Source organism: Danio rerio, chromosome 25, assembly GCF_052040795.2.
Source record: "Danio rerio strain M-AB ecotype USA chromosome 25, GRCz13ab, whole genome shotgun sequence".
NCBI classification, from domain to species: domain Eukaryota; kingdom Metazoa; phylum Chordata; class Actinopteri; order Cypriniformes; family Danionidae; genus Danio; species Danio rerio.
The window spans coordinates 37,975,001-37,990,309 of NC_141045.1; the positions used below are offsets into that span (position 1 = coordinate 37,975,001).

At 37.9% G+C, this 15,309-nt stretch overlaps 3 protein-coding genes across 13 annotated transcripts in view; all 3 read left to right on the top strand.

Annotated features, from left to right (window-relative positions):
• gas2a (growth arrest-specific 2a) overlaps nt 1–12,969 on the top strand; it is a 51,689-nt gene extending 38,720 nt beyond the window's left edge. For 4 of the 6 annotated variants that reach the window (XM_087312670.1, XM_087312668.1, XM_087312669.1 and 1 more), the window contains one exon: nt 10,659–11,393. In XM_087312670.1, the coding sequence (XP_087168796.1) occupies nt 10,659–10,868 (210 nt within the window). In that variant the 3' untranslated portion in view covers nt 10,869–11,393. Of the gene's footprint in view, nt 1–10,658; nt 11,394–12,865 lie in introns of those variants that run through there. The other 2 variants (XR_015526809.1, XR_015526810.1) reach the window with 2 other exon arrangements.
• The window catches only part of ano5a (anoctamin 5a), an 805,725-nt gene that overhangs the window by 144,934 nt on the left and 645,482 nt on the right, over nt 1–15,309 (top strand). The gene's annotated exons all lie outside the window — the stretch shown is intronic.
• ano3 (anoctamin 3) overlaps nt 12,918–15,309 on the top strand; it is a 123,269-nt gene continuing 120,877 nt past the window's right edge. For 5 of the 6 annotated variants that reach the window (XR_015526787.1, XR_015526786.1, XM_087312629.1 and 2 more), the window contains exon 1: nt 12,918–12,969. Coding sequence is in view for 1 of the 6 variants with exons in the window: in XM_087312626.1 (XP_087168752.1) it covers nt 13,059–13,083 (25 nt within the window). In the remaining 5 variants the exon portion in view is untranslated. Of the gene's footprint in view, nt 13,084–15,309 lie in introns of all 6 variants that reach the window. The other variant, XM_087312626.1, reaches the window with a different exon arrangement.

A 15,309-nucleotide genomic window follows, 5' to 3' on the forward strand; every position in this document is an offset into this window, starting at 1 on the left:
GAAGCGTAATAATAAATATACACATTTAAATCACATTTAAATGAAAATAATTAATTTGTATTTTTAAATGTAATTTAATAAAGATTTAAAACAATACATTTTAAAATGTATTTTAAATATAATATAAAACCCTTTCATTCATGTTTTAACACACTGATTAATCGAACAATAAAACAGCATGTTAATAAAAAAATAAATGCACATTTCAATAGCTTCTTAAAGTTTTTCAAACCAATTTAAAATGATTTATTAATGTAATTTTTATCGTTTGATTAATTGATGTGTTAATAAGAATTAAATAAACAGCTTTAATTTATTGTTTTATTTACACATTTAAAAGATGATTTAATTTATATACATTTTCATGTTTGAATTATTAAATTGATAAATAGATTTTTCATTTTATGAAAGTGTCACTCCACATTTACTTCCCAACGCTCTGCTAGCAGACGTTTCTTTTCTTCTCAGTGTTGCTGTGGAGTTTTATGAGTGTTCGCTGTGCAGTAAAACACTGATAACTGTCCTCGTGAGGAGAGGATTCATGAGCTTCACCAAACCCTCATCAGTCACCGCTCATTACAAACACTGTTAATGAGTCTCACACTGTATAAATAACACAGGAATGCAGCAATCATACGACACAGCTCTTAGAAACATCTTGCTGGCTGTTAAATCTGTAATGAAAGGCACATTGACAGAGTTTTATAGGAGATACTGAGAGTGAACCATAAGTTTCAGAGACTTAAAAAAATAATAATAATAGTATGAATAATAATAACTTTTTTCTTATTAATAATAATATTAATATGTTACTTTAAATAGATAATAGCTTTAAATATAATAGCTTAATAGCTTTAAATATGATGATAATAATAATAATAATAATAATATTAACAGGAATAATAATATTATTATATTGCTTCAAATAGGTAAAACGTTATAATAATAACAACAGGACTAATAATTATTATTATTACATTGCTTTAAATAAACTAAGTAATATAATAACAGTAATATAATAACAGAAGTAATAATAATGATAATAATAATTATTATTTTTATTTTTATTAGATTTCTTTAAATATATGAAGGAAAAAAATAACATGAATTACAGTAAATAATAATTAAAACAAAAAATAATAATAACAACAGGAATAATAATAATAATAATAATTGCTTTAAATAAATTAAGTATTTATATAATAATAGCAGGGGTAATAATAATAAAATTTATTATTATTATATTTCTTTAAATATATAAAAAATGTTGATAATAATAATAACGTGAATAAAAATAATAATTAAAGCAAGTAATAATGATAACAACAGCAATAATATTAATAATAACAACAACATTGCTTTAAATGGGTAAACCAAAATAATAATAACAGGAATAATATTAATAATAATATTAATAACAATAAAAAAAATAATAAATAATAATAATAGGAATAATAATAGGAGTTATTATTTTTCTGATATTGCTTCAAATGTGTAAAGCAGAATAATAATAATAATAGTAATAATAATAATAATAACAGGAGAAATAATAATAATAATAATTATTAATATTATTATTGATATATATTTTAATAAATAAAGTAAAATAAAATAATAGCATGAATAAAAAATTTAATGTTTAATAATAATAATAATAATTATTATTATTATTATTATATTTCTTCAAATATATCAAGTAAAATAATAAAATAATAAGATTAAAAAAACCATATATAATCTATAAATATACAAATGAATAATGATAATAATAATATATAATATATAAATAAATAACGATTTAAAAACTATAATAATTATTATTATTATTGCTTTAAAGAGAATTTTAAAACTGCTGTGTAAATGACCACCGTGCACAATCATAACAGACGAAGTCTCTCGCTCTCCCACTGATTTGATTTAGATTAAATCATCCTTCCTCTGGCTGTGGAGATCTGGTAATTACAGCAGTAATGTGATTTCTCTTCTTCAGCTCTCATTTAAACCCCTGTGACTGTGGCGATTCATCACATTAAAGCACTGCAGCTGATATTAATGCAGTCCCTCAGAGCATCACTGCTGCCCCCTACAGAGGAAACCCTGCACTTCAGCATCTCTGATGAAACAGTTGAAGTCAGAATTATTAAACCCCCTGAATTATTAGTTTTGGATTGTCTCCAGAACAAACCACTGTTATACAATGACCTACCCTAACTTTACCCTAATTACCCTAGTGAAGCCTTTAAATGTCACTTTAAGCTGAATACTAGTGTCTTGAAGAATATCTAGTCTAATATTATCTACTGTCATCATGGCAAAGAGAAAATAAATCAGTTATTAGAGATGAGTTATTAAACTATTATGATTAGAAATGTGTCAAATAATTTTTTCAGAAATTGACGACAAAAATATACAGGAGGGCTAATAATTCTGACTTCAACAGTAGCTGAAGTGCAGACTGCAGTGTGTTTTGTGAATTACTGGCTGCTGAGAGCATGAAAAATTCAAGAGGCATTGATATTCAGCAGCAGCAAAATATATATATATATATATATATATATATATATATATATATATATATATATATATATATATATATATATATATATATATATATATATATATATATATATATATAGACAACACATGCAAACTGTCAGTCACACCTCTGCTGTTTATGTGTTCAGGGTAAGACCATCAAAATAAATATTGTAGGTAAATATACTGGAGATAAATGTGTTCACTTTTTAGAAACGTTTACTAAATCGGCTCAGAGATCCATCTTATTTTAGGTAAAAACACATTTCACCTGACTGTAAAGATTTTCATTCATTCAGTCATTTTCATTTTGGCTTAGTCCCTTTATTAGGCTGGGGTTGCCACAGCGGAATAAACCGCCAACTTATCCAGCAAATGTTTTACACATGCCGATGCCCTCCCAGCTGTAACCCATCACTGGGAAACACCCATACACTACTGACAATTTAGTTCATCAATTCCCCTATAGCGCATGTGTTTGGGCTGTGGGGGAAACCGGAGCACCCGGAGGAAACCCACACCAACACGGGGAGAACATGCAAACTCCACACAGTAATGCCAACTGACCCGGCCGGGGCGGTGCCTATTTTAAATATTGAATGTAATTACATTTGCAATTAATTACATCTATGGCCCACTTTAAACGTACCCATACCACTCCAACCTAACCCGTATCCTACCTCAAGGCCACCAGAAGCGTTTTCCTGCACAATATGAAGACATTAATTGCATTTATGTATTTATTTACTTGTATGCAAAGTAGTTAAAGTCACTCAATATAATGTGGGATCGGCATTTTCAGCTAAACTTCATCAGAGTTAGGATCTTTGTACTAGAAATATGTGTTTATTGAACAAAATAACGCCTCATTCATATTAAATGAAATGTTAGTCGTTGTCGCCAATGGTGTAGCGGTTAGTGTGCCGACATGCACTCTGGTGCTCACGGTGAGTTCGATTCCCACCTTGAGGTCCTATGTCGATCCTTTCCCTCCCCATACTTTCCTTTCAATACTCTCTACTGTCCTGTCCATTAAAGGGCCATGAAAGCCCCTCGTTTCAGCAGGGTGTTTTCACACCTCTACTTTGGAAAAAGTAAGAAAAGTGGGCGTGTCCAGCTCTGTTTAGGGGGGAGTGTCGGAGGAAGAAAAGTGGGAGGGTGTGGGAGTGTCTATCTGGGCACGCGTGAGTTTCAGAGTCAAAATACACAAACACACACACACACACACACACACACACAGGGGAAAGTGATGGTGTTAAACCTACATGGACATCTGTAGTCGAATTATTTGCCAAATTATTAAATGGTGGACTTTAACTGCAGTTTGGCTCTTTCATTTAGGGAATTCATTCATGCCCCTCACGACAAACAAGATATTTGATTCGAGGAACTGCTGTAAGCGTGTATTTTTCATGCAATGTTTGATACCGCACGGCGAATGAGAGAAAAAAACCCTCTGGGAAACTTAGATGCACACGGCAGGTAGCGTCAGAAAGCCGCGTGTGTTATTCCGGTCACAAAATGCGGTGAAAATCCTACACAAGGTTAAAGTTTGGTTGTGGTGCTAACATGTTTACACTCGGTGCAATAGTTAACTTAGTTCAATACGAACAAACTGAATAAACAAAGAGCACTGGTCACTCACTTACCAAATCTGTAGAGACAGGACAATCACCAGCAACTAGAGCTGCGTCTTTATTAAGAGAAGACTACAAGCGAATCCAGATCTCAGCGTTTGCAGATGAGAACAGCTCTCAGGTAAACAATAATCCTCCTTAGACACGTAAGTTATTGTTGTCGAGCGTCGCGTACACTGTTAATCCACACGTGAGTCTGAGCTCTCACAGAGAGAAAATGAAAACAAAACTTCACTGCAGCAAACTATAAAAGCAACACTTCATGCTTGTTTTGCCAACACAACGTGGCGTCTCTGTCGTCTAAACACTGTGACAGTAATGAATATTAATGAAGTTGCACAATAGAGCGCGCTGATTGGTTTGAACCAAGCCTTACTCATGCATTAATGCATCACACTGTAAGACGTAATAAGACACACTCTGGCACAGACGTCCAGTCTGCACGCTGGAATACACGCTATTATGTCATGACCGTGACGCAGCTTCAAAAATTCGTTTCAAACCGGAAGTAAAATTTGCTTGAAATAAGGCAAAAACAACCAATTTACACTTTTTAGTGAAATATAGGTGTCCTAATAGTGTTTTTAGCAGTGTGGGACACATATACCACTGTCAACAGCTCAACACATGTGTTCTGGTGTTTCGTGACCTTTTAAAGGTGAAAACCTCAAACAAAATAATAATTAAAAAAATTAAATGGTAGTTTAGAAAATGTCACCGTTTTTATTGTGATCAGGTATTTATATCATACTACGAATTCATAATATGGCCATCATGGATTATTAATGGATTTTTTTTATAACTCTATTCACCTTCAGTGTGTTAAAATAAATAAATAAATAAATATATAATCCCAGAATTGAATCCAAACGAAACGAATCCAACAGCCTTGAATCCTTGTTGCTCGGCAACCAAGGCCAAGTCATTGAGAATTCCTCCAAAAGCAAGTCTTCCGCGTTCCTGTTGGTTTTCCAGTGAAATGAGCGAATCCTCTAAATAAAAAACACCTCAAGGACAGATTCCTTTTGTGTTTGCCTTTGAGAAAGACCTTCCTCTCATTGAAAAGACCCCCAGATGTTTTCTGAAAGCCCCGCTTTTCGTGTAGTCCTCATTTAAATGCGCCGTTTCCTTTTAGCCTGTTGAACTTTGATGCTCCCGAGAGAAATCCATGCGGACGTTCCCTATTTTATCCATAACCTTCAACATCACTGACCCCGACTGCTTTATTCACTGTACTTCTCTCTCTCTGTGTGTGTGGGTGTGTTCCTTCAGGTCCTGTGGACTTGTAGAGTCTGATTGCTAATGTATATCTGTGGCTGTACCGCCCGAGGGCCACACAAACACCCATCTGCACGGCTGACCTGTGAATGTCCCTCTTTATGAATCTTTGATATGGTTTCCCTGCAGGGCTAATATGAGCCGCAGCTCTCGGTGTGTTGTTGGTGATTGTGTAGCGCTGGTGTGTGTGTTTTTTGTCCTGTCCTCGCAGATCTGTTTTTGAGTGTGTGTCTGAAGGCTCTTTATTCCACAAGGGAAGGTCACAGCTCTTTATCCAGAGTGACGTATTGTCATTTCTCAGCCTTTGTCAGATTCTTTGGCTGTGTGTGTGTGTTGAAGGCCGCAGAGATGAGGGTGTAATAAAAGGATGATTCACAGCAGAATTACTGCAATGCTGCCTTTTATTGGGACTTTGATTCTCTGTTATTACGTGATGGGATTTAAACTGCACATTTGAGAAAATTAGGCTCAGACTGATTGTTTTTGGTTTGCGAAACGGAAGCCTGTAAAATTAATAAATAACATATTGCGTATATGAACATATAAGCCCTGCTCACGCTGCAATTTCAGCTATGATTTGATCAAATTTGACAAATCCTAAATGATTCCCCACGTAGGCTGAAATCTGTGGTCTTATATCGTTGGTTTGACATGTTCTACGACAGCCACTTAATAGTCATTGCAATCAAATGTTCCCTCCTATGTAGTTCTGACAAAATCAGAAGATTTTAGCATGGTGGCTCGGTGGTTAGCACTGTCACCTCAAACCAAGAAGGTTGTTGACTCGAGTCCGGGCTGGGCTAGCTGGCATTTCTGAGTTTGCATGTTCTTCCCATGTTGGCGTGGGTTTCCTCTTGGTACTCCGGTTTCCCACACGGTCCAAACACATGCGCTATAGGGGAAATAAGTAAACTAAATTGGCTGTAGTGTATGAGTTTGAATGAGTGTGTGGGTGTTTTCCAGTGATGGGTTGCAGCAGGAAGGGCATCTGTTGTGTAAACCATATGCTGAATAAGTTGTTGGTTCAATCCGCTGTGGCGACCCCTGATAAACAAGGGACTATGTTGAAGCAAAATGAATGAATAAACATCAAACCGAGAGCCAATAGGAGTGCCGAATCTAACGTCGCAATCAGCGCAACAACTTAACGCTTTTTTTTTACGTCAAACTCCGGGTGGGTTTCCTTGCGAGTGTTCATGTTTGGCGCGTTTTATTGTGGTTCAGTCTGACATCATGACAACTCGGATCGTACAGTGTGACATGAGGATCATGTTCGTGCGGTCTGACATGCTACAATTGTAAAAAACGTTGTGTGTGTCTACCCCCCCACTCCCCCGTCGCGATCGTCGAGCACACCGACCACCCCAGACTGTGATTGTTCACCAGCTGACCCTGGGTCTTCACTTTAAGCTCCTGCCCCCTGTAAGGTCTCTGCATGGCCCTGGTGTGAGCAACACTTTAGTCCAAACCAAAGTTGGGCATCTTTGGTCCTGGTGGGCCACTGTCCTGCAGACTTTTGCTCCAACCCTAATCAAACAAACAATCCTGAACAAGCTGACCAATGTCATTAAGATCACTAGAAAGCGACAGGCAGGCGTGTTTGATTCGTGTTGGAGCAAAAGTCTGCAGGACAGTAGCTTTCCAGGACGGAAGTTGCCCATCCCTGGTCCAAACCAAAGATTCAATAGCAACTCGGAAATTTAGTCTCATAAAAGAAAGATATTTGTGTGTATGGGTGTTTTCCAGCTGGAAGGGCATCTGTTGTGTAAACCATATGCTGAATAAGTTGTTGGTTCAATCTGCTGTGGCGACCCCTGATAAACAAGGGACTATGTTGAAGCAAAATTAATGATTAAACATCAAACCGAGAGCCAATAGGAGTGCTGAATGTAATGACGCAATCAGCGCAACAACTTAAAACTTTTTTTTTACGTCAAACTCCGGGTGGGTTTCCTTGCGAGTGTTCATGTTTGGCACGTTTTATTGTGGTTCAGTCTGACATCATGACAACTCGGATCGTACAGTGTGACATGAGGATCATGTTCATGCGGTTGAGCATGCTACAATTGTAAAAAAAAGTATAGTGTGTGTCCACCCTCCACTCCCCCTTGGTGATCTCTTCGCAATCTACGCATCCACCATCTCAGATCGTGTGCATTTGCCAGCTGCCCTCGGGTCGCTTTAAACTCCTGCCCCTTGTAAGGTCTCTGCATGGGCCTGGTGTGAGCCAGTGTGGTGTGGGCCATAAACGCTTTAATCCAAACCAGGGTTGGGCAACTTCAGTCCTGGACGGCCACTGTTCTGGAGACTTTTGCTCCAACCCTAAAACAAAGAATCCTGAACAAGCTGATCAACGTGATTAGGATCACTAGAAAGCGACAGGCAGGTGTGTTTGATTAGTGTTGGAGCAAAAGTCTGCAGGACCGAAGTTGCCCAACTCTGATCCAAACCAAAGATTCTATAGTGATTCGAAAATTGTGAAAGAAATAACTCGTAAAAGAAGATATTTCAGAAGAGGGAATATTAATTAATAGCCAATTATAGGGGAGACGAGAACTGTGTTGCTAACTTGCGTTGACTGGTCCTGTTTGGACCAAAAATCTGCGCATGAACATGGTGGGCTAAAATGGTGTTAAAAGAAATTAGGCTTCTGTCCTGTATAAATCGGAAAAATTCTTTATGTTTAGGAACCATCTTGACTGTATAGTCTGAGAAAATAAGAGGGATTATGTCAAGGCAGTGCACTCCAGAATACAGACCTGTGTGAAATGTAGGCACCTGACAAAATAGTTTAGCGAAAATACAGCCTCTCGAGTCTCAGCATCTCACACAGATCTTTGCCTGAAGGGATTTCCGCATTTGGGATCCGCAGGTGACAGATAGCCAATAAAAGAGTGTGATTATGGCGCAGGAGGTGTTCAGGGGGTTTGATGGCAGAGACTCTTTTCTCCAAATGACTTTTCATGAGCGCCAGGATTAGGTCTGAGAGACGATTTGCAGACAAATGCTTGGCTAATGCATTGCAAGGATGTTGTCTAATTTGGCATGGTTTAAATAGAGCGTATCAGAGGTGCATGAATTACTTGTGTTTATACCCGTTCTGCTTGGTTATAAACACATTATTGATGGCTCTAAACACTTCTTGTGTCTTGCGGAGGAAGGTTTACATGCACAGCTAACAAGTATCAGTTGGCCTTTCTTACCCTTAAAGTGTTAAGTCACCCATAAATCTCAATGACATTATTAATTACTCACCCTCATGTCGTTCCAAACACCAGAGACCTTCATCAGATCTTCAGGACACAGGTTAAGCTAATTTAGATCAGATTCGAGAGCTCCCTCATCCTCTATAGACTGATTTCAAGTGACCGCCATTTTCAAAAGTGAAATCGAGGCTTCGGTGGGAAGAAAACCGGAAGTATCATTGGGAGTTACATAGGAATGTTGTGTAACTGGCTGTATATCTTATCAGCGAAGAGAAAGTGACACAAATTTATCATTTCTCCGCCTTCCCTGGTGACCCGAAGGTCCGTTCTGAATGAATGGTGAATGTAAAAAGGGAAATCAGAGCTCATTTTCAGCTAAGTTACGGGAAATGGCACTAGTTAGCTAACGTTTTCTTTCCCAAACACACGTTTTAGATGCCATTTATCAAATTCAAGTTAATAAACTGATTCTTTCACTATATTAGACTTGTCATGATACTGAATTAAAAGAAAAAACCGGCAATTTCGCGCTAACATTTAAGGCAATGTTGATGGCTTTCTTAAAACAGAGCTGATTTGCCATTGTGTTCACATGTTCAACAGAAATGATTGTGATTGGACGAGAAGATCATCCGTTCACCCGCCGCTGTATACTGAGCACAAACACAGACGAGCCGAGCGATCTGCTTAATGACTCGACTGATCTTGACGGCTGCTTCGCGCTCCAGTCTGTGTATCTGTGTTTGCACTGGGTGAAGAGCGCTAAACTGAGCGCAAACCAAACACAGATACACGGAGACAGAAGCCGTGAAGATCAGTCGTGTCGAGACATCTGCGCTCAGCAGCGCTTCCATGTTAGCGGGGAAAGAGCCGGGTTTAAAACTTCAGTACCAGGACAACACTATTACAGACGACACTTAAGCAGGAAAGCGTCCTCACTGTGTTTAACTGGTGCCATGAGCTGAAACCTAGGAGGACACTTAAGCTTATCACTGAGATTGTGATGTTGTTTGATGCTAAATTGCTTTTAATTGTTTAAAATAAACTTACTAAATAATATTAAAGTGATGGTTACACCATTTTCTGCATTTTGAAATCTCGGCAACAGCTGGAGGTTTGTAGTACACGGTATGTTACTGCAGTGTTTACAGTGCTCGTCCTATACTTCCGGGTTTCTTCCCACCGCAGCCTCGCTTTGGTTCTTTAAAATGGCGGCCGCGTGAAATAAGCGTATAGACAGCAAGGGTCCTGAGGCGTTCAATGTCCAGAAAAGGAAAAATATTGCCAAAACAGTCCATCTATGTTCCCTGTGAAGGACAGTAAAAACTGCAACCCATACTGTTAGTTGCTAGCATGCCTCTTGAGGCTATTTTGTACCAGTTAGCCTCTTGAAACTTGCAAATTCTGATGTTATTTCTTGTGGGTTTTGACTTGAACTTCCAGATGCTTTTCACACTTTGATGACTTGTACTGGATCTGCATGTAGTCTATAAAAATAAACAATGGTCAAAGTCAAGCCAGGCAGATGGAACTGTCTACGTTAGGGGTGCCCAATCCTGTCCCTGGGGATCTACTGTACCTTACTGTATTCATACCTATACTGTATTACTGTGTTCAGCTCCAACCCTGACCAAAAACAACCAAACCAACTAAGTAGGATCTGAAGGAGCACTTAGTAAAGACAGGAGTGTTTGATCAAGTTTGCAGCTGAACTCTGCATGAAGATAGCTCTCCAGGAACAGGGGCACCCCTGATCTACGCAATTGCAGAGTGCCATGATCCCTTATAGCAGGGGTCACCAAACTTGGTCCTGGAGGGCTGGTGTCCCTGCAGAGTTTAGCTTCCACATCTGCCTGGAAGTTTCAAGTATACCCAGCAAGACCTTGATTAGTTTGTTCGGGTGTGTTTGATTAGGGTTGGAACTACTCTGCAGGAACTAGTGTGGTAACCTCTGCCTTATACTGTAAGCTGATATGCGTCAGGACTTTCTCTGTCTCCTCAGATGCTGCATAACAAACACGTGATGGTGCGTGTTGGTGGAGGCTGGGAGACGTTCGAGAGCTACCTGCTGAAGCATGACCCGTGCCGCATGCTCCAGATCTCAAGAGTGGAAGGCAAGATCTCGCCAATCTCCGGCAAATCTCCCAATATTAAAGACCTGGCGCCCGACAGCTACCTGGTGGTGGCGGCCCACTACAAAAGCAAGAAGTAAAGATGAAATGGTGACTTAAGTCAGCACCGCTGTAGGTGCCGCAAACTATCCCACAGGCTTCTAGAACTAATTATTGTTTAAAAGAGAAAATCATAAGACCACAATGTGTGTAGATCGGCTAGTTTGACAATAATGTATTTCAATGAAACTGGAACTGGAATCCAGAAGTAAGGATGTTTGATTTGTATAATATTTGTATTTGTTTCCATGTCTCTTATTTAGCCTTATACATTCAATCTTAACTTCGCTGGAAGAATTCGAGTATTTCACTTGTACCCTGGTGGCTATTCCTATTAGTGTTATACTAACAATATCAATGATCAGTTTTTATTCTGGGGGCTGTGCTTTTTTTTTGTCTTGATTTGTATTTTCTGACATTTATTATATTTTACTGTGATGGCCTTGCTCTTTTGGGAAATGGAACCTTTTCAGCCAATCATGTGGCTGAAAACACTCATATAGCTGTTTCTCAATATGCGTTCTTCAGCGGTCTTGTGTTCTCGTGAAACATCATCATCAGCTGCCTAAGTTCAGTTCCAATACTTAAGACCGCAAGTACGGAGGATGCGTGAAACTTCCCGGAAGTGTTCTTGATATCGAGGACGCACCGATGCAGACTTGAGCACCGAACTCGCTCTGGAAGTCCCAGAAGTCATTGCGACTGGAGGTGGGAAGCGCAGCATTTTATCTAGATTGATTATTAAAGTTCAGAGATATGAATTATTTACCTCAGGAGTTTCTCTAAATGAAACGGTGAAAGTAAACATTACCATGGACATCTTAATAAAGGAATAAACACATTAAGGGTGTTTGCTGAAATACGTATTAAAATCTGTTTTATTTATATTGTGCAACATAGATTTATAATGTTTTTATGCAAAGTATTTATTTTGAAGAGGGGAAAAACAATAAATCGTTGTATGAATGTTGTAATGTTTAAATAATTTACCATTTAAAACACGTGAAGGTCATGTGACCATCAGGAAGAACGCAGCATCTCAATTCTCAAAGGACGCGTTCTCTGCCCTCGCAATCTCCTGAGTTCCTTCTTCCGAGGACACTTGGCAAGACCGCTCTCCACAAGAACACAAGTCCATTCTCTGCGTTCTTGTAATGAAGAAACAGCCATTTTAATACGAATTTCAGCAAACAAACACCCTTAATGTGTTTATTCCTTCATTAAGATGTCCATGGTAATGTTTACTTTCACCGTTTAATTTAGGGAAACTCCTGAGGTAAATAAATGATATCTCTGAACTTTAATATTAATCTAAATGGCTGTTTCTCAATTCCAAGAACGCAGAGAACGGACTTGTGTTCCTGTGGAGAGCGGTCTTGCCAAGTGTCCTCGGAAGAACGAACTCGGGAGATTGCGAGGGCAGAGAACGCGTCCTTTGAGAATTGAGATGTTGCGTTCTTCCTGATGGTCACATGACCTACACGTGTTTTAAATGGTAAATTATTTAAACATTGCAGCCTTCATACAACAATTTAATGTTTTTCCCCTTTTCAAAATATATGCTTTGTTTAAAAACATTATAAATATAAGTTGCACAATATAAATAAAACAGATTTTAATACGAATTTCAGCAAACAAACACCCTTAATGTGTTTATTCCTTCATTAAGATGTCCATGGTAATGTTTACTTTCACCGTTTCATTTAGGGAAATTCCTGAGGTAAATAAGTGATGTCTCTGAACTTTAATATTAATCTAAATAAAATGCTGCGCTTCCCACCTCCAGTCGCAATGACTTCTGGGACTTCCAGAGAGAGTTGGTGCTCAAGTCTGCATCAGTGCGTCCTCGATATCAAGATCACATCCGGGAAGTTTCACGCGTCCTCCGTACTTGCGGTCTTAAGTATTGGAACTGAACTTGGGCAGCTGATGATGACGTTGCACGAGAACACGAGGACGCAAGACCGCTGAAGAACGCATATTGAGAAACAGCCATGATTAGGAGATTCAGGTGTTGTTCATCCATGTTTGGATGAACAACACCTGGATCTCCTAATCATGTCTATAGACCTTGGCTCACAACAGCGTGAAGCAGGAGAACACATCTAAATGCACAGTTGAAGTCACTGAAGAACGTCAAACGTGAGTTGACCTTTGGTGTGAGGTGGCAGATTTATAGCACGAGTTTGCAACTAATATTATGACTTGTTAGCAAGAACCAGAAAGGCTACATGGACAATCACCAGATTACAATATGTCCCTCATACTCAGACATTCCACAACTTGTCAATGTAGCGTGTTTAATGGGTTAAAATGAGATCGAGGTAAAGTTGGTTTTATATTCGCACATTCTGACTTTCCCCTTAATAATATAATTTCATTTAAGTATTATTTGCAAACTTTAAATAGTGAAATCATATTAGCAGCAAATGACTATCAAAGTACAACATTGTTCACCGTCAAATAAACAGTGTTAATGTTGTTTTCAAGCCACACTTGCATGCTAATTCAGATCAAATATTCAAAGTAACATGGTAAACAATATAGAGAGTTCTAAATGAACGAATGTGTGAATATAAAACCAACTTTACCTCTATTAAAATGAGCAGTAACTGATTCCAGAAAATGCCAACAACTCTGATCCAACCAGACTAGAGAAAATGTTTTCTGCCAATTTTTATAGTTCCTAGAACTATTGGTGAAGTAGCCACTGTCTTTCATGTTATCATTCTGAAATGCTTTTATTTGTAGGAACACCTTTTGGGGAACTTGATTTAGCTTCTAGTGTCAGGGTAAAGTCTGACTCAGGGGTGTCTGTGCAGTTTAGTTCCAGCACTAATTAAACACAGCTGATCAAACTAATATAGTCCGTCAGGCTTGTTAGCAACCTGCAAGTATGTTGAAGCAGGTTTGGATCTAAACTGTGCAGGGCTATGCTTTGAAACGCCTGGTTTAACCCAACATAATTGGAATTCATTATTATTTAGAGGCTAATTCACTAAATTATAGCAAAAGGCGTTCTTGTAACTGAAATAGCTCTTATTTCAGAGTTTAACCCAACACAATAGGAACTACCCAACACCATCTAACAACAATTTGTCATTTTCTTTTGTATTATTATTATTTGGGGGCTATTTTAAATTGTGTTGGGTTAAACTCCAAGCTAAAGGGAGCTAAATAGTTCCTCTAAAAGATGTTTTATAACATAAATAGCTTCTATTTCAGAGTGTAACCCAACACAATAGGAACTATCCAATGACACTTAACAAAAATTTGTTGTTGTTTTATTTAATAGCTAATTTATGTTGTGTTGAGTTAGACTCTACTCTGACATATGAGCTAATTATTTACCCCCAAATCTGTTCCTGTAACTAAAATAGCTCCTATTTATGAGTGTAACCATTGCAAAAGGAACTATCCAATGACACTTAACAGCAATTCATTGTTGTTGTTTATTTAGTGGCTAATTTATATTGTGTTGGGTTAGACTCTTCTTTGACGCATGGGCTAATTATTTACCCCAAAATCTGTTCCTATAACTAATATCCTCCTAATTAGAAGTCCAACCAAACACAATAGGAACTACCCAATGGCAACTCATCTCACTTTTTTTATCTAGTTCATATTGTTTTGTTTTCTAATTCATAATCTTACCCAACACAATAGGAAGTAGGAACAATCTCATTTTTGACATTTTCACATTTTTGTACGGCCTGTTGACACCTCCAGTGATGGGAGCTTTTAGGGGTGGGCTTTTTTTGAAATGTCATACATTTTTGTATGAATGACATTGTATGATTTTGTGCAAATACATGACCTTTGTCTGTTGATTTGGCCAAACACAAGCCATTAATATACAGAAGGCTAATGTTTACTGCATTTGTCTGTGACTGTTTGTTCTCAGCATTTACAAGCTTCTTCTACTGTTTTGTCTCTTAGTTCTCATTTTTTGATCTCCAATCTATCTTGACTCACTTTAGTTTCTACTGACAGTGCGAATGCAATCAGGAAAATAGTCTTGGGTGGGTTTAGTTCTTGGGGATCCAGTACTGGATTAGTTCCCATTAGGTGCAAAGGCCCTTATATCAAACCCAAGTCATTGGCATCCAAATCCAAATTATAGACAATTGTAATTTAATAAAACTGAATATTATATGCCATCAGAAATTGTTTTGAATTAATTAACTCGAATTTCAAACATCTGAAATATAAGAGAATGGAATTTCTTTTAGGCAGACCTTTATGGACTCATTTTCAGGCTGATCTCACGATGAAACGTAACTATTTAATGTTTTGTCCAACGCAATCTCATGGCAATTCGTAACTTTATGATTTAGTGGCTAATTCGTATAAAGTCGTACGATCTAATTTGTGCAATTTAGTGCGATTTGCTCATCACCCAATGACGGTTGGGTGCCACGCCTCCTTTTTAAAATATTCGTACGACTGAACTTATACGAATTAGCCACTAAACTGACAAAA